This window comes from Drosophila melanogaster, chromosome 2L, assembly GCF_000001215.4.
Source record: "Drosophila melanogaster chromosome 2L".
Classification (NCBI taxonomy): domain Eukaryota; kingdom Metazoa; phylum Arthropoda; class Insecta; order Diptera; family Drosophilidae; genus Drosophila; species Drosophila melanogaster.
The window spans coordinates 16,826,995-16,848,984 of NT_033779.5; the positions used below are offsets into that span (position 1 = coordinate 16,826,995).

The 21,990-nt window shown below is 39.7% G+C and overlaps 6 protein-coding genes across 18 annotated transcripts; 3 read left to right on the top strand and 3 right to left on the bottom strand.

Annotated features, from left to right (window-relative positions):
* The first annotated feature begins 83 nt into the window (after positions 1-83).
* Positions 84-5,099, top strand: AspRS-m (Aspartyl-tRNA synthetase, mitochondrial). Of its 3 annotated transcripts, none has more exons than NM_165196.2 (8): positions 84-252; positions 500-650; positions 727-895; positions 1,058-1,558; positions 1,623-1,801; positions 1,863-1,952; positions 2,009-3,466; positions 3,530-4,711. In NM_165196.2, exons 3-8 carry the CDS (start codon positions 730-732, stop codon positions 4,382-4,384), a joined length of 3,249 nt encoding a protein of 1,082 aa, NP_724018.1. In that variant the 5' UTR covers positions 84-252; positions 500-650; positions 727-729; the 3' UTR covers positions 4,385-4,711. The 3 variants fall into 3 exon arrangements, with proteins under 3 accessions (NP_724018.1, NP_001260519.1, NP_001260520.2); NM_001273590.1 differs by lacking the exon at positions 84-252 and adding an exon at positions 365-399 and having other exon boundaries at positions 3,530-5,099; NM_001273591.1 differs by lacking the exon at positions 84-252 and having other exon boundaries at positions 365-650.
* Positions 5,071-7,508, bottom strand: CG13282 (uncharacterized protein). Of its 2 annotated transcripts, NM_001273592.1 has the most exons (5): positions 7,361-7,508; positions 6,870-7,019; positions 6,443-6,814; positions 5,871-6,302; positions 5,071-5,812 (listed from the first exon to the last, which is right to left on the bottom strand). In NM_001273592.1, exons 2-5 carry the CDS (start codon positions 6,904-6,906, stop codon positions 5,199-5,201), a joined length of 1,455 nt encoding a protein of 484 aa, NP_001260521.1. In that variant the 5' UTR covers positions 6,907-7,019; positions 7,361-7,508; the 3' UTR covers positions 5,071-5,198. The 2 variants fall into 2 exon arrangements, with proteins under 2 accessions (NP_001260521.1, NP_609814.1); NM_135970.2 differs by lacking the exon at positions 7,361-7,508 and having other exon boundaries at positions 6,870-7,004.
* Positions 7,509-8,141: 633 nt separating this feature from the next.
* On the bottom strand, positions 8,142-10,264 carry Nepl9 (Neprilysin-like 9). The gene has a single exon (NM_135971.2). It carries the CDS (start codon positions 10,222-10,224, stop codon positions 8,266-8,268), a length of 1,959 nt encoding a protein of 652 aa, NP_609815.1. The 5' UTR covers positions 10,225-10,264; the 3' UTR covers positions 8,142-8,265.
* A 713-nt stretch (positions 10,265-10,977) lies between these two features.
* SclA (Sarcolamban A) lies at positions 10,978-14,890 on the top strand. 3 transcript variants are annotated; one of them, NM_001299066.1, is made up of 5 exons: positions 10,978-11,012; positions 12,219-12,361; positions 13,276-13,584; positions 14,351-14,431; positions 14,505-14,890. In NM_001299066.1, the coding sequence occupies exon 2, from the start codon at positions 12,233-12,235 to the stop codon at positions 12,317-12,319; it is 87 nt and encodes a 28-aa protein (NP_001285995.1). In that variant the 5' UTR covers positions 10,978-11,012; positions 12,219-12,232; the 3' UTR covers positions 12,320-12,361; positions 13,276-13,584; positions 14,351-14,431; positions 14,505-14,890. The 3 variants fall into 3 exon arrangements, with proteins under 3 accessions (NP_001285995.1, NP_001285994.1, NP_001285996.1); NM_001299065.1 differs by lacking the exon at positions 10,978-11,012 and adding an exon at positions 11,597-11,669; NM_001299067.1 differs by lacking the exons at positions 10,978-11,012; positions 13,276-13,584 and adding an exon at positions 11,597-11,669.
* SclB (Sarcolamban B) lies at positions 10,978-14,890 on the top strand. 4 transcript variants are annotated; one of them, NM_001299063.1, is made up of 5 exons: positions 10,978-11,012; positions 12,219-12,361; positions 13,276-13,584; positions 14,351-14,431; positions 14,505-14,890. In NM_001299063.1, the coding sequence occupies exon 3, from the start codon at positions 13,302-13,304 to the stop codon at positions 13,389-13,391; it is 90 nt and encodes a 29-aa protein (NP_001285992.1). In that variant the 5' UTR covers positions 10,978-11,012; positions 12,219-12,361; positions 13,276-13,301; the 3' UTR covers positions 13,392-13,584; positions 14,351-14,431; positions 14,505-14,890. The 4 variants fall into 4 exon arrangements, with proteins under 4 accessions (NP_001285992.1, NP_001285991.1, NP_001285990.1 ...); NM_001299062.1 differs by lacking the exon at positions 10,978-11,012 and adding an exon at positions 11,597-11,669; NM_001299061.1 differs by lacking the exons at positions 10,978-11,012; positions 12,219-12,361 and adding an exon at positions 13,143-13,214.
* A 415-nt stretch (positions 14,891-15,305) lies between these two features.
* Positions 15,306-21,722, bottom strand: CG13284 (uncharacterized protein). 5 transcript variants are annotated; one of them, NM_001273593.1, is made up of 8 exons: positions 21,606-21,722; positions 20,823-21,069; positions 20,509-20,737; positions 19,757-19,970; positions 17,685-17,807; positions 17,515-17,625; positions 16,519-16,967; positions 16,215-16,400 (listed from the first exon to the last, which is right to left on the bottom strand). In NM_001273593.1, exons 3-8 carry the CDS (start codon positions 20,509-20,511, stop codon positions 16,284-16,286), a joined length of 1,017 nt encoding a protein of 338 aa, NP_001260522.1. In that variant the 5' UTR covers positions 20,512-20,737; positions 20,823-21,069; positions 21,606-21,722; the 3' UTR covers positions 16,215-16,283. The 5 variants fall into 5 exon arrangements, with proteins under 5 accessions (NP_001285997.1, NP_001260523.1, NP_001260522.1 ...); NM_001299068.1 differs by lacking the exons at positions 20,509-20,737; positions 20,823-21,069 and having other exon boundaries at positions 15,306-16,400; NM_135972.3 differs by lacking the exons at positions 20,509-20,737; positions 20,823-21,069.
* Between the last annotated feature and the right edge of the window lie 268 nt (positions 21,723-21,990).

Sequence of the window (21,990 nt, forward strand, 5' to 3'; positions counted from 1 at the left end):
TGAAACGAAAAAAATGTAATTATTAAGCTCTTTGTTCGATAGTTCCTTCCCTAGAATACACGATCTATCGATTGTTTATGCGGCATATGGTCACACTTCATCGCTGCCCAAGCCAAAACAGACAATTTTTTTTCCTATATTTCAAGTAACATTTGTCGATCATATGTGAGCTTAATATAAGTAATATTTTCGTGTCAGTTGGCTCTACAAACTCGGCGTAACTGTGGCCCCACACTCGATCCGGCTATTGCGGTAAGATCCAATGATTCGCAAATTTCTGCGTCGGCTTCTTCGCAACGCCCGGCTCTGCACGCATACATATTCGCTGTTTGGCCAGTGTGTATATATGTGTCGCTGTCTGATTAGTTTGCGCCAGTGTGTGTGTGCAGCTCGTGCTGGGTCTGAAATTTTTTTCTACATCGCTTCTCGCATGAGGCAATAGTTAATTCTGAAAGGGAAACCAATTTTAAAGGGTGACAAAAATGTTATTAATTTCCAGAACCCTTTGGAGAAGTCATCAGCGCCTTCAGCTGCAACAGCAACTCGTGCACAGTGCATCCAGTGGAGGTTTCTTGGCGGATAGGCACATTCGGCATCGAAGCACCCCGGACTCGTTGTTCTCGGCGAAAGAACCGGCTGATTGCGGTCACGTAAGTTCTCGTGAATCACGAACTAGCCATTCGTGTTGTCCATGTCCAATCCTTAATCCATATGTTCGGTTTGCAGATCATGAGTGGCAGATATCGCGGTGGAGGCGGCGGTCGATTTGGTGGCCGTGGTGGCGGAGGCTATGCAGATGGTGGCGGCTACAATGACTTCGACAACTACCGTGGTGGCGGAGGACCAGGCTTCAATGACAACTTTGGACCAGGTCCCGGACCAAATCCTTTCAACAGTAAGTAGATAGCACTTAAAAGTAGCATCTTTAGTGGAATTGGTCCAACTGGTTATAAATATCTTGCATAACGAATAGACAGTTTACAAAAACACTTATTTATTTTTTTTTACTTACATAGATATATTACATAAAATATTATTTTCACTCTTACATTTCCAGTGGGTGGTCCCAACATTTCTGGCAATGAGTTAATGCAGCTGATGAGTGCCATGGCCAGCAACTTCAATATGAATTCACAGCCCCCGCAGCCAATGCGCCAGAGTTGCGGCGAGTTGCGCAATCACCATTGCGGATTATTTGTTGAGCTGTCCGGCAGGCTCATTAAGAAGCGGGTGAATCGGTTTGCGGAGCTGCGCGACCGCAATGGCGGTGCATGCCAGCTTGTGGTTCTGGAAGACAAGCATCCGCGAGTGGCACGGCGCATGAACAACATGCCAGAGAACACAACACTAACTATTGTGGGCCTGGTCATGCGGCGACCACACAATTCGTGCAATCAAACAATGCCAACGGGCGAGATCGAAGTGGAGGTGCAGGACATACTTAACATTCATTTCCCGGCAGGCGGTACCAAAAGAGCTGGTGACAAGCGCACATACAGCACAATGGTGCAGCAGCAGAGTAATCTTGGGATTACCAGCACCGAGTACAAGATAGCCAGTAAGTGGGAAAGTGTTTAAGTACTGGTTTATGAGTAACATAATATTTTTATTGTCTTTTACAGAGAACGAGAATATATTGAAGTATTTTGAAAACCGTGATCTCACCTGCAACGATCTAAGGCGCGACGATGTCGGAAAGACAGTGACTTTGGTTGGTTGGATTCCCTCTACCAAAAACAACAAATTCTTGCAGCTCAAAGATGGTTATGGCCAAACGCAACTAATGATCGAGGATCAGTCGGTAATGAACAAAACGATATGATAGTTTCATCAAATTGACTATTTTCAATGTTTATTTTCAGCTTAGCGACACATTTCTTTCAACACCTGAGCAGACAGTTATCCAAATAGTGGGCAAAGTTCTGGGGAGACCAAAAGCTAATGTTAATTTGGTAAGAACTTATAATATCCATCGATTTGTAAAATAAATCAATTAAATTCCCTTTAGAAATATGATACTGGTGAGGTGGAAGTCAGTGTAACTAGCGTAAAAGTTCTCAATCCGGACGATCCCTACGATGGTCCTATTAAGGCCAAAGAGAAGAAACAAAAGTTTTCCATTGATGATCTTGAGGCTGAGGAGGCTGCCGCCGAAGCATCCGCCAATCTTACCAGCAATAATGGAGAATCCACGGAAGACAGCGCGGAAGCAAGTACCACTGCTAATGCCTCTTTAATTGCCGAGCAACGAGCCAAGGTGGCCGATACCAACAAGTTTGCCGACCGCACTCATAACTGCGGGGAACTAACCTCCAATGATATCAACGAAAAAGTAGTCATATGCGGCTGGTTGGAGTTCCAGCGCATGAACAAATTCTTCATACTTCGGGATGCTTATGGACAAACTCAGGTACTGTTGTCACCGAAAACATATGGTTTGGAAGAATACGCAGAAACAGGCGTGCCCATTGAGTCAATTGTTCGAGTTGAGGGTACAGTGATTCCCCGTCCAGCGGCTACAATAAACCCCAAAATGCAAACTGGACATGTTGAGGTAGAAGCGGATAAAGTGGTTGTTCTCAATCCGGCAAAGAAAAATCTTCCGTTTGAGATCCGAAAGTTTAATCGTGCTGGCGAACGCTTGCGGCTTACTCATCGGTATCTGGATCTACGATTTAATGATATGCAGCATAATCTGCGCCTTCGATCGGCTGTTATAATGAAAATGCGAGAGTATCTTATAAACTATCTGGGTTTCGTCGAAGTGGAGACACCAACACTCTTCAGACGAACGCCAGGCGGAGCTCAGGAGTTTGTAGTACCCACTCGCAAAGCGGGCCACTTTTATTCGCTCGTACAGAGTCCGCAGCAATTCAAGCAGATGCTGATGTCCGGTGGAATTGACAGATACTTCCAGGTGGCCCGTTGCTACAGGGATGAAGCGACGCGTCCAGATCGTCAGCCGGAGTTCACCCAGTTGGATATTGAGCTATCATTTACCAGCAGGGATGATATCATGCAACTGATTGAGGAGACTCTGCGTTATTCCTGGCCCAAAGATTTTCCGCGTCTGCAAACACCGTTCCGTCGTATTACTTATGAGGAGGCAATGGAAAAGTACGGAAATGACAAGCCGGACACTCGGTTTGGTTTTCTGTTAAACAACGTGTCGGAAATCATCGAAAAGAGCGATGAATTCAAGGAAAAATACGATGATCTTGGCGCTTATGCCATTGTAGTGCGAGCCAGTGAAGCCTTTTGGAATGGAGCTGCCCGAAAGCATTACGAAAGCCTAGGCAAGGAGTTCAAGGGTACGTTGTTCGTGCGCAAATTTGGCCCAACAAAGGATGTGCAGGAGAAACTGGGAAAGCTACTAGGCGAAGATGTAGCTACAGAGGTCGCCGATAAGTTCGACCTTGAGGAGAACGATCTCCTTTTCTTGGGCATTGGATCAAAAGTGGAAACTGTAAGAAATTTTGTAGTAAATTAAGTAAAATGTATAATATTTGTTGTCTTAATCCACCTACAGCGCGAATTGTTGGGTCGCATCCGACTGGACTATCAAGACTTTCTGGTGGAAAATGCCAAAATAAAGAAGCCTAATGACTTCCGCTTCCTTTGGGTGATCGATTTCCCGTTGTTCGAGCGAAATCGTGAGACTAATCAGTTGGAGAGCGTTCACCACCCGTTTACCCTGCCACATAGTGATGATCTAGAAAATTTCGCCACTAGCTGCGAAAACTTGGAGAGCATACGCTCCCAGGCTTACGATTTGGTGCTGAACGGCCAGGAAGTCGGAGGCGGTTCAATTCGCATCCATGATCGAGACATGCAGCACTTTATATTGGAACAGATTCTGAAAATCCCGCATGATCATTTGTCGCACTTACTGAGCGCATTGGAGTCTGGATGCCCGCCTCATGGAGGCATTGCTTTGGGCTTGGATCGCTTGATTGCCATTTTATGCCGTGCGCGATCCATACGCGATGTGATTGCATTCCCCAAGTCACTCAATGGGCGTGATCCCCTTTCAAACGCACCAGTTCCCATTTCCGATGAGGAGATGAGGCTGTACCACCTTTCTGTGGTAGATGAGGAAGAGCCCAGCACAAATAACACGTCACACGAACAGGAGGACGACGATCCCGATCAAGAACGTGCTCCTCCATCCCCGATGTCGGCGACTAGCGAATCCGAGCAGCCGCAAATTAATGTAGATATTAAGCAGGAGCCCGAAGGTCTGAATGAGGATTTTGCTCCTGAATCCCCCGCAACCAAATCGACAGTAAAAGCTGATCCCGATGAACCCTCACCATCTAACCCCCTGGCATCGGAGGCTGCTACGCCGGCCAGAGCAAGAAGGACTGTTAAAAAGAAGGTATAGAGCGGCGACTTAGTAACATTACGGATAACGAATTAGCATTTTACGTGTAAGCTCTGTGGTCAGGACGGAGGATGGCAGCTGGCGTGGAAATTGGTCGGATATTCAGATAACACGACATTCGGGTCGGGTCAATTAACTAACGAATCCCATTTTATACACACAGTTGTATACCAAAAAGGTTAATATATATACCCACCATGGATCTTCACAACGGACTTCAATACACGAATACATCTTGAGCCGGAAGTCCACATTCTTAAAATCCATTTGAAATTATTATGGCAACAAATTTATTACAATTTACAAAATATACAAAACTGCTATTGTATTCGCAATTGTTTAATTATACAATGCTTGAATTACAGTTTCCATTTGTTTTGGATTTTTTGCTGATATTAATTGTTGTAACAGAACAGATTAAAATGAAATTGAAGTCAACCAAAAATCCTTACTTAAATTCACAAAAAAAATAACGTTCTGTATCACGGCTGTTTAATCTGCAAAAATTCAGCACAGGATGTACAGACATTTGTATCGTTTTCTGATTTTATGTTTGTTCAGTATAGTAAGCCTTTTTATGTTACAAAAACTCTATTTACCTATTTATTTAGCTGGATAAAAAATAAAACTCATAAAAAAGTTGGAATAATGCTAAACATATAGCTATCCAGATTTTGTAAAATATTAGGCATTAAACATAATTTATTTCGTTCGATTTGTATTTGTAACTATGAATATTAAACTAAGTGACTTATATATTAGTAAGGAATGGGGGCAAGGAAGGATTTTAAGTAGCTTAAAACATCGAATAGGGCTAATCCACTGTGGGCACAGAAAATATGTTATCCTCCATGAATCCATATGTAAGATTCCTTCTGTAATCCCACCAGCTTTGCGTGGGACGCGCCTCTGTACTTATCATCTGTCGGTCATCTGGCTCAATAAACTCCACTGGATCCTGCTCTTCAACAGAATCACCATCGCTATCGTTCTCTTTCTGTTCAGGACTGAAGCTCGTCCAATGCTCGTAGGGATCCTGCTCGGTGGGCCACATCTGAAGGTTGTTAAAGTTGGCTGCCAGTTTACCAAACTGATCGATGTGATGCAGTAGGGGATCCACACCTTGATTTGGAGGCGCCTTCAGTTTCTGGGTCGGAACTCGCCACTGTGGCTGCTTTGCGCCCAATGTGGGTAGATCCGTCCACTTGCCCAGGGCAAATGGCGAACTGTCATTGGTGTCTATCATAAACATTCCTCTCGTAGTGGGCCGTATATTTTCGCCAGCTTCAAGCAAAAAATTCGTTGGGGGACACATTCCCAGGAGGTAGGATATGTAGCCACTGCAGGCCCATCCCCAAAAACCCTTGGGTGACCGGATGGATTCTAGAAAGTACGCTGGAGCACGTTGGTGACTGCAAGCAAAGGAATCTGAAAGGTACAAATATTAATTAGAGCTTCCACCTAAAAATAGCAAGAAACGACATACTTATTTTCTGTCCATTGCATCCCGGCTGCATGATTCCACCGTTCATGTAAAAATCCGCATGACCACATCTCTCCATTTTCCCCTGGACCAATGCATTCGTGTGTATCACATCCACATAGCTGGCATCGCTGGGATCCAGTTTATCCGCCTTGCCGGAAGTGATAAAAAGAGGCATCGCTGGATCTAGTCCCGTAATCCTTGGCAGCATGAAAGAGCTTAAATTCCTGGCTATATAGTTGGGCACTTGAGCTCCCAATGAGAAGCCTATCACGTGGATATCCGTATTGCCCGTCTCCACCAGGCGCTCTACCAACTGGGCTGTGCAGGTTCCAGCGTGCTTGGTGTTATGAACGGCACTTATGTAGCAGGGTCCTGGCGAAAGGATACTCCAGTCCACATATATGATATTATAATCCGCTTTTGCCAGGTACTCTAAAAAAGAGGTAATTTCATTTAAAGGTAATTGTTCTGATGCTAATTTAAATATTTTTCATCAGTGATAGAAAATATGATTTATATATTTTATACTCATATCCTATAAAATTTGCTAGTATCAAAATTACTGGACTCACCCTCCCTCATCTGTTGCAGGGGATGTAGAAACATATCGGAGTTGTAGCCGTGGATGATAATCTTAGTGGGATATCGAGGGTTGAAGTAGGAGTCAGTCAGATTGGACTTCTCCAGTGACTCGTCTATGTGAAGGCACTGTCTGTCCATCGGATTGTGGCGCGTATAAATGTAATACTTGACATCCGGATCCGGACAACTTCGACCTATAGCCCATTTGCACGGACCGATGGTGATGTCCCTATTTGATGGTGTTGTTGTGCTGGTGGGTGTGGGATTAGTAGATCCCTCAGTGGAGCTCTCATCCTCATGTTGAATGGGAATAGGTTTTAGATTTAGAAATCTCTTTCCGATAGTCTCCCGGTTGAAGCTGGCTGAAGATAATCTTTGGCTAAATAAATACACTTATAAATCATCGGAATTACTCACCTAGAAGCAGCAAACCAATGACAAGTCGCCAGTGCATTTTGTAATCTAGAAACTTAAACCACATGCAGTTCCGATTAATTTGAAACGCTAGTTGAAAACAAATTCCTTGGCCAGATTCGTGAAGCGTTCGGTCTGAAAACGTTGGAGAAACTAAGAGCCGGCTGCTCGAGTCAATACGATTTTGGCCAAATTGTAATGAGATATGCAAATGAGTGAGTACTTTTGATGGTCCGATTGAGTATGGCTATAAAGTGAGAGTTGCGGGCGGAAAAGTGAAACCGAATTGAGAATTTAAGTTACAGAAAATAAGGTGTAATATGCAAGCTATCTGAAGAAGTTTCAATAGAATGTAATATTAGTTGTTCCGCCTCTTTCAGTGCCTTGTGAGTTTTCATATTTCTTTCTTTCATTTCTTTCATAAATTCAGAAGTTTTCGCTATTTGTTTATAATTTTTGAGAAAAACTCATAAATGCATTAACACAACACTTACTCACTCAACGATATGCACTCTCATAGACAATATGTACACTTGCCTACGTGATTGCGGTTTCAATTAGCAACGTTTACTGAATGAAAACTTTTTGATATTATCACCAGCGATCTTGGCTCACGTACAAAGGCGAATGTTCGCAGGTCTTTTGAATTTATAGGAATCAGGTCTTACGAAGAATCTTGAATTATTATTGACTCGGTCTAGTTCTGCAGACCCACATAGATAACTTGGAAGACTTCCTGACCCGGGTCAATGAAAACAAACTAGAATGATGTATGTAATTTCATTTAAGTGGCGAAAGAAACAGTATAAATATAAGTACATTAACTGGAGCTTTCTTTATGGCCGTTATGTGACTTGAGATCGAGCAACAAGCAATAAATATTTGCAAAGATTTTCGCAGCCGCAAATATTTGGTTTTCTGCTCTGGAATTGTTTTTGATGCCTTTGCGGTTTATTACCGGTACGTGTGTCTAGAACGCCCACAGATTTTCCTCACGAAAAATCCACTCGGAACCGACTCTTAATATATATATAATATTGATGATACATACATATGTGCATGCCAATTTGCTGCTATATGGAATGTCAAACAAAAATCGTATAAATGGCTAGATGGAAAGACATTTCCCGCCTGTGTCTTTAAATGACCGACATGTGGGCCATATTGTCAAATTCATTAAAATATGAATAGCTAATCTTCATATGTAAAAACTATAAACTATAAAACTTGTGGGCGGTTGAGTTTGTTTAAATCATTTTTTAATAGGCAACTTTTATAGTGAATGTTGATAACAAGTATATTTCCAATGACTAGGTAAATATAACAATACATTTTATTTTTTATCTCTAACATATCTTCATTAAAATGATTTTAAATTAAAATTTTAAAGTTGAAAACATCAAGTATGTGGCCTTTCACACATGTTGATCATGCATCTGGATGGGGGATTCATGGCCTTTTCGGCTCCGCACTTGAAAGCCTCCTGGAACTCGGGAAGATTCATATAGCCCCTATTCAATTGGGCAGCAAATATCTCCGTTTGGCGGTTACATAACTGCTGGGCCACCGCATAGAAGAGTACCCTGTGTGGATTCAATCCGAAGTAGTCCAGCACAAAGGTCTCGGCAAAGGCGAACCTTTCACCCTGAAGCCAAAAGTGATAGTCCGTGAGGGAATACTGAAAAGAGCGATAAAACTGGAAGATCTCGGCGATCTCGTGCGAACCAAGTGGTCTGTAAATTGGAGCCAATTTTGCATCGTAGTGTTGGAATGATTGCCGTTCTAGGCAATCCATGGCGGTATAGTGGCCATCGGTATCCAAGAGAAGTCGGGACTCCCTCCAAAGTTCCAAGCCGTGTGTGGCATAATAGTGATAAGTAGGGCGGTGCAAGGAAAGCAGTACAAAGTGAAGGAAGTGCCTCAAGAAATATGCTGGCTGATTTACATCTTCCTCGTCCACATAAGGCGATACGAAACTATGGCGCAGTTGAGCCCGTCTAAGGATCAGAAGATTTGCATAAAAGGAGTTCTTTTCCAATTTCAATCCTTCGTAGTTTTCATTTAGTTCAGTTATATTCAGATAGTTTTCTGCATGATTTTGGAGGATGCGTGCCACCTGAAGCTCCTTCTTCTCCACAGAAGCTGGCCACAGGTGCCCATACCAATCTCTTCTGGACAACTTGGATCTCCTTAGTTTTTGGAAGCGAGTGGTATGAAGTTGATATGATGCCAGAGCGACTTCCCTGCTCAGATGGCGTCTCAAAACATGCCATTGCCAGTATTCAGCGTGCAGTAGTCTCTCGAATTCCTCAGATACCCTATAGCAGTCCGGATATCGAAGCTGCTCCCTGGCCTGCCACATCACATAGTTGTACACTATGCGAGTTTCCGTATGTCTGAGAACTTCCCAGGCTTGAGTGATCTTCTCGACATCGAGAGGAAACTTGCGTGCTCCCACCAGCCGTTCCTCGGAGAAGTTAAGTGCGGCAAAATACTGCTGAAAATAATCCATGGTGTTTTCATCCAGAAGAAGCTGTTCTTCACCTGGTCTGGAGGTGTTGGTTCTGGTATTCTGGCTCAAACTTCTTACGAGCGGAAGTTCTCCTCTCATTTCGCGACACAGAACCCTCATCTCATGTGATATTATACGGGATACTTGATGATGTCTACCTTCCAAGACATCAGACAGGCTAGATTGAAAGTCCGCGATACTAGGACAGGGCAGCTCCTCCATGGGACTCACATAAATCGTATCCAAGGCAAAGTAGATATGAAGTAAAGTGGGTAGGCCATGGGCTGCCAGTTGTGCTGACAGAACTATCCAATTCAGCTGCCCATAAAGGCGCCTTCGCTCCCATTGATGTTTAAGGAAAGGCCAGGAAGAGAGCACCTCTTTATGCCTGGCCAGGAATGGGATCTCATCGAGCATACGTTCCCAGTGAGAAGTCAATCGAGTAGGGGTGAAAACATTTCGTTCTTCCCTCTTTCGGCATTCCGTATAAAGTTGAGAAATCAATCGTCCTGGTATAGTTTCAAAATTTCCAACCTCAGCTGTGAAGAAGTTCATTCTGTCCTGTTTGTTATACAGATAGGGTGGAAGAAAATCATCGGAATTTTCCTCCTTCGTTTGATCGAAGTTTCCACAAGCATGTGCATAGAAGTCATCACACGGATCCATTGAGTCATTCTTAATTTTCACCAACTGTTGCAAGTTGCTCTTGTACAAATGGCTAAAAAACTGGCCCGATTCTACCTCGGAATCCATTTCCACTTCCGTATCTGAATCCGAATCTTCTCCATTCTGGGACCTCACTATTTGAATTATAGCGAATAAAACAAACTGAAGCTTCCAGCGCATTTAGTTTATATTTTATTGTGATCCGCTCGTTTGTTTTGTTCCACAAAAACTGCGCAAAATTGTGCTCGGAATTCCTCCCTAATGACTTGATAAGCCACGGAAGCAGTGGATTAAGCTATATATTCTCGATTCTATCAAAGTTCCCAGTTCTCTTTGCGCTCTTTATTGGAACTCGCCTTGAACTTAAAGATCTTTGCATTCCGTTTTGCCCTACATCGCCTATTAATGAAGTTATGTCATAATGATTAAGCTTTATACATGCATGTAAAAACGGATTTAACAAGTTAAAGTATATGAATTTTAAATAAAAACCCATATGAGTGTAGTGTGCTTGGAAAAATATTTGAAAAACTTATCCCAAAAATTACCCATTAGTGCTTAAAAAATATCGCGCATACGCAATGTGGCCACAGCTGCAATAGCTCAAGCAACAAACCTGATTCTATCAGGTCGATTTTTATTGTTTCTTTTGATTTCATGAATGTGCTATGCAGAGGAATAAAAATTCATTGATTTTTTTATAATTATCTTGGTCATTATTTATATATATTCTTGTGTCAAGCCATTTTGTTTTTATGCCATTTGCGCATTGCATTTTCAAATTGACTTAATGACAAGTGTCAGCTTAGGGAAAGTGTGTGTTTTTTTTTAGAAAAGTCAAGGACCCGAAATGTGTGACAGTTGTTTATGAACATTTTGGCTGGTATTTATATGTCAACAGACGATATGATTGGAGAAGTAAAGGAGGTGTGGCGTTGAAGAAAACTCTTTGTGATTTCGCTAAGAAGGTATTACGTAGAAAGGATTAAGTTGAATTCTATTCATATATTTGAAAGAAAATATATATTAACAACATAAACATCCCGTGCTATTTCGAAATCAAGCGAAAAAACTTGTAGATCCCATGCCCAATTCGAACCTCATGTTTTGAGTTCCTTTGCACTTGCGGAAATTCCAAAATGCTGTCAATAATTTCGAGGCAAATGTTTTGCAAAATGGAACAAGCCATATACTAGATGCCAAAATTATTTTTAATGAGCGTATTGTTATTGTTGGTAATTTGGCTTCAGATCCGGCCAACGGCTGCTCAAAAACTGTCAAAAGGCGCGCAGCAAATTTATTTTATTTATTTTCGATGTTATTTCTACGCGACTTTCCAAAAAGTCTGCACTTTCTGCTCTGGTAGTGGCGTCTCATTTTGGCCAATGGGACAAAATATTTCGCTATATGTACATACATATATCCAAAAGCACAAATACACGCCCACCAATCTATATCCATTTGTCAGATATGCTCAAACTGCGTGTGTATGGATGCTTGCAGAACACTAAGTATTTCATCTATATCCCAATTCGTGGACGGGCCAACGGTTTTAGTTGAGCCAAAGGCTTTCACCAGTTAATAGCACAAAATTGTGTCTTTCCCCAGCGAACAAAAAAACCAAGGTAAATCCGGTAGAGAAGTGAAGTGACCTGAAGACCCCAGACGAATGATAAAAAATTGTGGGAGTTAACAATTCGAATTCAAGTGTGCCGTGTTCATAAATATTTCCACACCAGAGATCTTTTCCATTTTTTTTTTTCGTTTGGAACTGGTCCAATCTATAAAACTGGAATTATTTCAATCTATATAGACATGCGGTTCTTTGACTGCTCTATCAGAAAATCAAAGAGCACAGAAATATCAAATAGATATAGCCAGACGACGACGAAAGCAAAGAAAAATTTAATATTTTCCATATGGCTTTGATATCTGTCGACTTTATATAAAATTTTTTTTTACTTATACCATTGAATTTTATTTGATTAGATTATTTTAAAACAAAACAATATGTGTTCCGCGAAAATTTATTGCCGCCTTTTTTATGTTTATATGAAGATAAACTTCTCACGCGCCAAATAAAAAATATTTCGTATATAAGTAATTCGAAAATAGGGAAAACTATTTAAATCTTTCCGTTCTAACCGAATAATAAATAAATATTTTATTTGCAGCAAATTCAATCAAGATGAGCGAAGCCCGCAACTTGTTCACCACCTTTGGCATCCTGGCCATCCTGCTTTTCTTCCTCTACCTCATCTATGCCGTATTGTAAAATGTTTCCGGCAAGTAGATGGTCCTTAGGGCAGGACCAAAGGTAAGATAAAGATTTAGCTTATAAATACAATAATATGGGAAAAATCTAAATCTAAAATCGTAGTAAAAGTAAAATTTGTTTCAATGCACACAATTTCGATTGGGTAAATGGGGTACCCATTGAATTTAATCGAGATAAATCCGCATCAATCACGAACCTTGAAATGGTAATTGAGGCCAAAATGTGCCATAAACTCAATGAGGACTACGTGATTATTCAAGATTCTTTCAATATTTAAAAACGTTTTAAGGCTTGGCTAGATGTACACGTTTTCAGCCTAAAGTAAATAAATATGTTAATCAAACACACGACTGGAGAGGAAAACATCTTTCCCAACGAAAAAACCAAAAAAGAAATAAACAAAACATTTTTCAAATGACAAGGTCCAGTCGGAATAAGCAATTTGTCTAGGTGCAGTCCAGCAGATGAATAATGTTCAAAGAACACAGAAAGTTGGCTAGAATCGCATGGAATTCGAAATCATATATATATATTTCTAATATGCAGACCGATCTACATACTCGTACACACATATGTAGATATACAGATCTAGAAAATATTTGTGCCGCGTCAAAAATATTACCAACAACTGGACTCACATACAACCAAATAGCCGGTGATATACACGGTATACATATATAAATATAAATGAATTTTTTATATATCGTCTATCTAATCGGATCAACATATGTATGTGGATGGGTGCGTGCGCCCAGGCAATGGCCATAATTCCAAGCGCTGGCCAACTTTTTGTGGAGAAGTAGAATTCAGATCGGGAAATTCAGTTATTGCGCGCCTTTAGCTACGAACGGTTGGAAATCCTCCAAGCAATTAAGAAAACCCAATCCCACAAGTGTGTGATTTGCGCCTGTCGATCGATCAATCGCATACCTAATTCCGTATTATCCCTTTAGCCAGCAGCCAAATCGAATCAATCAAAATGAATGAGGCAAAAAGTTTGTTCACCACCTTCCTCATCCTGGCCTTCCTGCTGTTCCTGCTCTATGCCTTCTACGAAGCCGCCTTCTAGGCCCACAGCCTCAAGTCACCCATGACCATCACCAACCACCACCCACCAACCACCCATCAGGATAGCTTACATGTTGAATTTCAATTCCAAGCCGCCGGCCATGCCATCATCTTGTGGTCCGGTGGAGCTTCTAGGACCCTACGCGTTTAAGATGTTTAGCATTTAATGGATTTCTACTAGTAACCTAAGCCAGGTGAGCACGAACACCACCCCATCCACCCCCTGCCAATTAAATCAATTATCAAACACACACATCAAACAAATTAACGAAACACTCCCTCAACACTCCCTACCCAAGAAGAAAAAAAAAACATAAACCTTGAATACATTTTTTGGCAGCCATTTGGCTCGCTCGCGTTAATAAATAGATTTTCCGTTTCTATTTTTTAACGACAAGATTTCGACATGGCCCACTAAACACCTTCCTGTCGTCACAGCCCCCCGTCATTTGGGAGCATTAAAAATCATTTTCATATGGCATTTTCCAAATGTCGCAACTTTGTGATTCAAGATTATTTTCGCCCGAAAAATCACAAAAATGTTCAAAGCGACAGTTTTTTATGGCCTGAATTTATGATTGGCTAAGGTGGAAATTATAATTAATTTTCATTAAATGTTTTTGAATATCACAAGCGCTGCTAATAAATATTCGAGTATAGATTGCTATTTTCAAAAAAAAAAAATCCGATGCTGCTTTTTCGCAATCCCTCCATAAGTTATTTCAAAGAACCTAAAATAAATCTCTAAGAAGCTTATGTTCTTCGAAACAAACAAATGCCAGCTATTGTTTATGCCAATGTGGCCACTAGAACCAACAAAAAAAAAAACGAAAATAATACGTTTTATCAATTGCAGCGACTTTGCGTCAGACAAAAATGATTCTTCTTTTGCAATCAATAAATCGAACAGTGCTATTAAATAAATTTCTCAAATAAATTCTCATCTAATGCATATTGCAGATGACGTCAATGCCACCAGTTGCCAAAATCGAAGGCTCGGCGATCAGGATGAGCACTTTGATGGGTAACCCCTGCCATGTGGTAAGTACCATTTATTCGGATCCCCTGGGATGCGCTTCAATATACATATTTATACGTTTGTTTTTTTTCCCAGTGCTCTGCCACATTTCATTCATCTTTGAGGCGCTGCAGGATCGATTTATTTTGAAAACTGTGCTGCCGGCCTTGGCGTCATCTGCTCTAATCATAAATATAGTTTTGTGATCTTTTTTTATTATTTTTGTTCGGCAATGGAATCTACTTAGTTTGCAATTCATAGACCATGATGTACAGTATAAGCAAATTAAGAACAACATCAGCAATCAATGTGCACCACCGATATTATTTCATTGTTAAACAGCCACGTTTATTTCGCACTCGTACATATTAAGACATGCATAATGTGTAACTGCATTTTACTCGACTTTTCTTAAATAACTTGTGAATAACAACCGCAAAGAACAGCAACAACAAACTGCAGGAATAAAAACACAAAAAACCAAACTATTTATTTCCTTTTTATTTTGTGTTTGAAACTAGATGGTACGTGTAATATTAAAAAAATCAATTGAGTGATATTTAAATTATGTATTTTACATAAGTTCATACAAATGTAGATTGACTTTTTGGGTAGATTTGAGGACTATTATTATTTCAGGCATACTTTTAGGCTTGTTCCAAACTTAAATCGGTAAAAATACTATTTTAAGTATTGCTGTGTTTTTTCATAAAAAACTACAAAGTACGCAAATATTTTTGGAATTTAAGCCAAAAAGCAGAAGGTAAGTGTTTAAAAAAGACATATGAAAACGGTATTTATAAAATTTTAAAAAATACAATGACATTTCTCCAAGACTATTTTGTGTAACTGATTGTTTTGAAACGGATTAAAGAGTTTTATTTAAAGAACATTTTTCTTCAAGTTTATAATTAACTAATAACAACGAAAACTCAATTTATTTTAGTGGACCCAATTAAAACTTCTGCCGACAGAAAGGTGTAATTTAACTTGCATAGTCTAAGTTTCCATTCAAAATTTAAATTCATGTATTTGTGTGCAGTTCTTCGAGAGATCTTAAAAGTACTTTATCTTTATTTGCATGTGGCATATGCATGTGCAAATTGAGGCCTTTAACAACTGGACAACAAGTTAAAAAAACAAACAAAACATAAATGAACGGTATAGTCGACTTTGAAATACCTGTTACTCAGCTAGAGAACTTGTTTCGAAATGTTTTGGGCATATCTTTAGACATTTTCAATGCAAATAATAATATTACAAAAAACACTTTTCATAAGTGTAGACGTCACAGTTTTGGGTGGCCCGTGGGCGTGGCAATCCTCTGAAGCAAAGGCACTACATGGTTGTTCTTAACTTTTAAGGTTTTATAGTTTACAGTGTTTATACGGACGGGCAGACGAACATGACTAGATCAACTGCTACTATCTGTTAAAAAACGAATCTAGTACACCCTTTTTTTCTACGAGTAACGGCTATACAGTCTATAATACAAGCTAAAAGTGCGAGCAATGATGCGGATACCCAGTCATCGCTGGTCTTCTGGCGGCTTCCGACTGCAGTTGGCCACTTTGCCATTTTGTCGGTCAGTAGTTTCGCGCGCTGGCCAACCGGTTTCACGGCTAAAACCGTCCGAAAGCCAACCCCCTCCACTCCTTGGCCAAATTGCAGCTCTTATGCAATCCGGCAGTGCATTTTGGGAATTGATTTAGCCAGCCGGTTTTGCGAATGTGCCTTTTATCTTTTGTTTTATCTGTTGTTTTATATTTTGTATTTTTTCATGGCTTTGTGTGTTTTTTTTTTTTTCTAGTTAATAGTTTAAGCCTTATGACTAAGAACCAAATATTTACATGACTCCTAACCTAGCTTAACAACCTAAGTAAGCTTCAGTTTCTTTTGCTTTTGCTCGAGGGCCTCGATTCTCAGTCGTTTGAACAGTTGGTGTCCCAAGTATGTGCGGATCGGCAGGGGAGCCAATTTCATAATGGCATACTGTAAAATAAAAGATTTTAATTAATAAGGTAAGATTTTAAGGCGTTAAGAAACTTTAAATCAGGGAATTAAGTGGTATTGCATCTTGAAAAAAATCCCTAATCGCCAAATTACTAACCTGAATGCCATGGGTCCAGAAACCGTTGGTCTCGCTCGTTTTTCCCAGTGTAAATACGGCGGACCGGGCAAAAGTGTATGCGTTCGGGAAAAACAGACCTCCCTGCATTACCCGATCGGTGTAGGCATTCATTTTGGTCACCACAAAGTTGGGCATCACCAGCTGCACGTGGATATTGTGCTCCGCCACCTCCAGTTCCAGGGCCTTGGAGAAGTAGGTGACAAACTTCTTGCTCGCAGCATAGACGGTCATGTTGGGCAGTGGCTGGAGCTCAGAGGAGGATCCCAGATTGACAATGGCGCCCTTTCGGCGACCAATCATCTGGGGCAGGATCTTGCGGGTGAGCATGGTAACCGATCCCATGTTGACGGTAAGAAGGTTCCAAAGAAGATCCTCTGAGACCAGGTCCAGACTCTCGGGGTGCTCATACATCATGCCCACGTTGTTGACTATATGAATAAATTAATAATAATTCGTATTACAACCATAACGGTTCAAGCAAGGCAATAATGGCAACACCATATTTATAACAGCTCATATCAAATGGCAGTGGCTTTAAATTACGCTGGCCAAGATCCAATGTCAACTCTTATCAGCCAAACATTTTATTAATGCCGCCTTGAGAAGTTCGCAAGGTTGTCGAAATGTAAATTGCTGAAGCGTTTATGAGTCTCGTTGGCCGAATAAAAGTAAAACCCCCAACAACAGCGCTTCGCCATCGTACTTGAACATCGCCTAAGCCACTCTTCGCCTCGCCAATAGACCAAAAAAAAAAAGAGTCATTATAATTGCACGCAATTATCATTGTTTGACATTGGCAGCCGCGCAAGAAAAATAGTCACAAAATATAAAGCGTAAGTAAGCAGCTGCTGCTGTTGACAATGATGAATGTGTGAATGATACAATATCGTATAATAAAAACGCTAATATCTGTAGTAAGTGCCAAATGTTGTTAATGTTTGATTTGAATATAAATATCGAATCATAATTATTTACCCAAAATGCCAACGTCTATGCCCGCCAGTTCCTTTTCGATCTGATCGTACACCTCACGTCCCTTGGCGAAATCCGCTGCAATCCACTTGGTCTTCACTTTGTACTGGCTCTCTGCGAAATAAAAAAAACGTGTTCTAAATATATAAAACCAAGTACTAAGCAACACTTACCAATCTCATTGGTAACCGCAATGAGCTTCTCCTTCGTCCGCGAGATGAGCACCAGGTTGATACCCTGGCGAGCCAGCTCCCTGGCGTACTCCTTGCCAATGCCATCGGTGGCTCCAGTCACCACTAAGTGAAAGGAATCGAAGGAAAACGTGATGAGTACAGGCACAGGTTGCCGAAAGGGAACCACATTTTTTCAATTTTGCATGCAGACAAAAAAACACGAAATATTGAAGACTACACTATACAACAAGCTTTAGAATTTGTTACGAAAATGTATGTATAGTAGTTTCGTTGTTATTGAGTATTAAGTATTATTTGTGTAAGTGTAGATTAGGTTTATATTTAATATATAATTATTAATTATTAAAGTTATTAGAGTCTATAAGTTTTGGCTTTCCAAAGCTAGCTGCATTTTTATGGTATTATGGTATAATAATTTAGTATGAGGACTTGAATCCATGTTAAACTAAACTATTTACTTTCCAAGACCCATTTCGTCACTTTTTGTTGTGTACCTATAGTTTTAGCAACTGAATAATGCCACGACCTCCTTGAAAGACCTTTTCGAAACTAGCATTTGCCTGCTAATTAGCCCACTGCATTCGGCTGAGCCTCTTTAAATCACATCGCCACATCGGTTGTTGGTTGTCGAAACGTCAGCAAATATCATGAATGGAATCGGCCGCAAAGAAGCGATTAGAAGCAAACCGGCTAGAGTGGCAATTGCTGCAATGTTGCCACAGGCAGCTGGTTTATTGGTTGCCAAATATTTGTGCAACGGAAACGTGAAACACGGCAGCAAAACTTGGCAATCGATTGTTGCGCTTGCGTGTTGCCCGAAAATTATGACTGCTATAGTTTGGCAAAGATTTTGCACTTTGATTGGTGGGCAATAAAAGCAGTTGTATAAAATCCATAATTCAATTTGGAAAATTGTAACGATCTCACACCTAAGGTCACCCATTAATTAAGCAATAAACTCAAGAAGCGATAGTTAAATTTATAACTGTTTGACTACGAAGAGCAGCACGAGACTCTAGTCAATGGAATCGAATTAATTAGTTAATAAAGCAAAAACAAAGCGATCGCAATGTGCGAAACAAGCGAGAAAATCGCAAGCCGGTTTACGAGTTGAATGACTTTGTCTGGTCCATAAATGAAATTGTAAACAAATCAAGTTGTTTGAATAATTTAGTTATTGGATGCCAAATTATAATGAATCAGCAGACAATTTGAAAATAAATTATATTTATTTTATTTTATTTAGGGATTTGTGGAATAAGTTAAACCTTTTTTAATTCATAATATTGAACTTAACAATTGAACATAAATTGTATTGGATAATTTAGCAAGAATATCTTTTATAGTCTGATATTATTTTTTATGATTCACAAATATGTGAATTCATTTAATATCTAAGCTTAACTAAAAATAACCATCAGCAATACGCTCAATAACACTCAGATAAGAAATACAATTTTGTTCATTTCGGTGGTATAAATAATAATGGAAATTCATAATTGTAACCGGTTTCTTATCTTATCATAAATGGATTTTGTAACCGCTTTTCCCAAACCTGATAACTTTAGATTCTATCGCTCAACGATTTATTTGATCATAAACTTGGTAATGTAGTACATGATTAACGTATAAATCAATAATTTAATTTAGAACACAAAATTCATGTGCTTCAACGCTCAAATTTATAAGGCTAACATGTAAAGAAAGTCAATATACTCTCATTAAAGCCTAATTTATTTTGTGAAATTATTCGAATTTATAGAATTATTAGGCAAATCGTGATATATAACTATTATGGGGACCTGAGATAGCTGATGTCATTCAATTCTGAGAAAAGCTGGATATGCTGCCTGCATATAGCAAAAACACTCCTTAAGAAAATAGGTAAACAATTTGCATTTGCGACAGTGAATCAACCGAAAACGCATACCTTAAATATTGACAGACCCCTGAGGTTAAAGTATGCAAATACGGGATTGAATAACATGGAAACATTCGGTGAATAAAGCGAAACTCATGGATATAATGGGCCTTGCGATCGAAACACTCACCTGCCCACTGTCCGAACTTATCCACCAATGTCCTTGGCAAGTGGGGCTGGAAGTAGGGTTCCAGGACGGCCTTGATTATGCTGACCAATGACTTCAGGTTGTCGTACAGAAACACACCGATGGTGAGCAGTCCTACGAGGTAGATGGCCGCCGAGATCAGCTGCCAAATGAACGCCATCTTCAGCAGGGTGTAAATGCTCACTTCCAGAACTGGCTGCATGGTTAAGAGAGTGCTCTTTAAATACTCCAAATAGGCCGATTTTCGGTTGATATTGTGGAACTTGTTCTTATCACTAACACGACCGGGCTGATTATTTATTGCTCCGTAGAGAATTACTATTGTACCGACATGCGTATAATCGCCCGACTCTCGCACTATCGCGCTGTCTGTCTGCCACTTTTTTCCGGGGGCACAAGTTGCAGGTTTGAGCGCCGATCACGCACTGAAAACTTGGAGTCGCGACTTCGCTTTTTCGGCCTTTCGGTTTCGGATTTTCAGTTTCGGATCTGGTCTTCAACAAGCAACAGTTGTAAAATGAATGAATATCAGCGACTTAAAGCGGAAAGGCCACTGCAGTTGGGGCTCTTTTCCGCGGTTTTTACTCAGCTCTTTGTCGGTTGATTATTTCATAAAATTGTAAACTTCATTTTGTTGCCTTTTACTGCGGCCTGTAGGTGTTGAAAATCTACGTGTCTGGGTGCCGGGTGAATTATTTGACTCTTAATTGCCGCTAAAGAAATGACCCTCTTACCATCTCGAATTACTCGGTATTTTCACTAGCCAGTCGGTCAGTTGTCGTAGTTTTGAAATTTTTGCTAAGTGCATAATCGGCTTACTAGTGGTGTAGAACTAATTGCAAACAATTAGGCGAAAGATGCGTTAAATTGTCTTTTGTCATGCAATGACCCCTGTCATCTGAGACAGTTTATTTGTACAGATATTCATCTACCTGTTTTTCCTTTTGCATGTGGCTAAATACTCTAGGAGTGATTTAGTTTTGGAAAAATAATTACTGCATTAAAATATGACAAGCTTACTATGAAACTTACTCTTTCTTTTACTTACATATTTTTTAATTTATACATGATAATTACATATTCAACACAGCTCCAAAACGTTGTTATCTATTGTATTTAATTTATCTGTTTCCCTAACAAATACATTTTATGGCTTCTGGATTTTTCACAGATAATTGCATGAAGTTGTTTTTACATGCTCTGTCTTTATTTAATAAGACTGTATAATGCATTTTCCTTCACTATCTTTTACAACACCATAAGTTGCGCTTATCAGCATGGCAAAAAGCATTTCCCTACAAGCGAGAAAAAAAACGTATTAGTGCACTTTTGTGACACAACAAAAAAAAAAAAAAAAATAACATTGCAACAAAGTATTAAACGCGACTTCTTTCGCAAAGTATTCAAAATAATGGTAATCGATGGTAATTTGGGCAAATGTCTAACTAATGCATGTAGCAATTAAGTAAACTTTGGATGATGATAGTATTACAGGTAAATGACAATAGGAAATGTCCCAAAAACCACTAATGGGTGAAAAACTAATGAGAATTCTGAATTGTGATTAATGGCGTTTTATTCAAAAGTCTAATCATTTTTTTTATGGCATGCTAAATCAAATTTTTATTGCCATCTATATCATAATATTACGTGTGTCAGTGAAAAGGTCATTCTGGTCATCGCCCAAAAAAATTCAATTTCCACTTGTTGCTCAATTGTAAATGCCGAAATACTTTCATTAGATAAATAAACAGCCCTTTTACTTAATTTAAAGCAAGGTTCCACTATCCGAGTAAAAAAGCATTTATTTGGAAACGATTTTTGAACTTACATGCTGTCAGCGAACAAAACAGTACGAGTTTTCAAACGCTATAAATATAAATCGATATTGTATGAGTGAAGGGCTATTAGTAACCTCCTGCCAAGCCGAATATTTATTTCAGACTGACGGGAAAAGTTCAAAGAGGAAGTCCACAAGCTTTTCCCAAACGTTCTAAATAGTAAATAGTGTTGTCGTAATAGCCGTTTTTAAGCTAAATTGGGTTTTATCATGCTACGTCTTCTGTGCCCACAATTCCTAAATAACACATGCAATTATTTTACTTACAACTTGTTCTAAATTATCGAAAGTTTTTAACGGTATAAAACCCCACAAAAATAGAAAGTTTATTAAGCCAATATTTAAACTTGAAAATTTGTGACTTAGCAAAGTCACG

What these genes read in the sequence shown, in the direction of transcription:
- CG13284 (NM_001273594.1), bottom strand. Translation starts at nt 19,976, where the DNA reads ATGCAGCCAGTTCTGGAAGTGAGCATTTACACCCTGCTGAAGATGGCG. An exon ending in TGCGGTTACCAATGAGATTG is followed by an intron (nt 17,626 to 17,684) that starts GTAAGTGTTGCT and finishes TTTATTTCGCAG; the next exon opens with AGAGCCAGTACAAAGTGAAG. An exon ending in CATAGACGTTGGCATTTTGG is followed by an intron (nt 16,968 to 17,514) that starts GTAAATAATTAT and finishes TTATTCATATAG; the next exon opens with TCAACAACGTGGGCATGATG.
- AspRS-m (NM_001273591.1), top strand. Translation starts at nt 483, where the DNA reads ATGTTATTAATTTCCAGAACCCTTTGGAGAAGTCATCAGCGCCTTCAG. An exon ending in CGGACCAAATCCTTTCAACA is followed by an intron (nt 896 to 1,057) that starts GTAAGTAGATAG and finishes TTACATTTCCAG; the next exon opens with TGGGTGGTCCCAACATTTCT. An exon ending in TTGGATCAAAAGTGGAAACT is followed by an intron (nt 3,467 to 3,529) that starts GTAAGAAATTTT and finishes ATCCACCTACAG; the next exon opens with CGCGAATTGTTGGGTCGCAT.
- CG13282 (NM_001273592.1), bottom strand. Translation starts at nt 6,906, where the DNA reads ATGCACTGGCGACTTGTCATTGGTTTGCTGCTTCTAG. An exon ending in CATTGGTTTGCTGCTTCTAG is followed by an intron (nt 6,815 to 6,869) that starts GTGAGTAATTCC and finishes GATTATCTTCAG; the next exon opens with CCAGCTTCAACCGGGAGACT. An exon ending in CCTGCAACAGATGAGGGAGG is followed by an intron (nt 6,303 to 6,442) that starts GTGAGTCCAGTA and finishes CCTCTTTTTTAG; the next exon opens with AGTACCTGGCAAAAGCGGAT.
- Nepl9 (NM_135971.2), bottom strand. Translation starts at nt 10,224, where the DNA reads ATGCGCTGGAAGCTTCAGTTTGTTTTATTCGCTATAATTCAAATAGTG.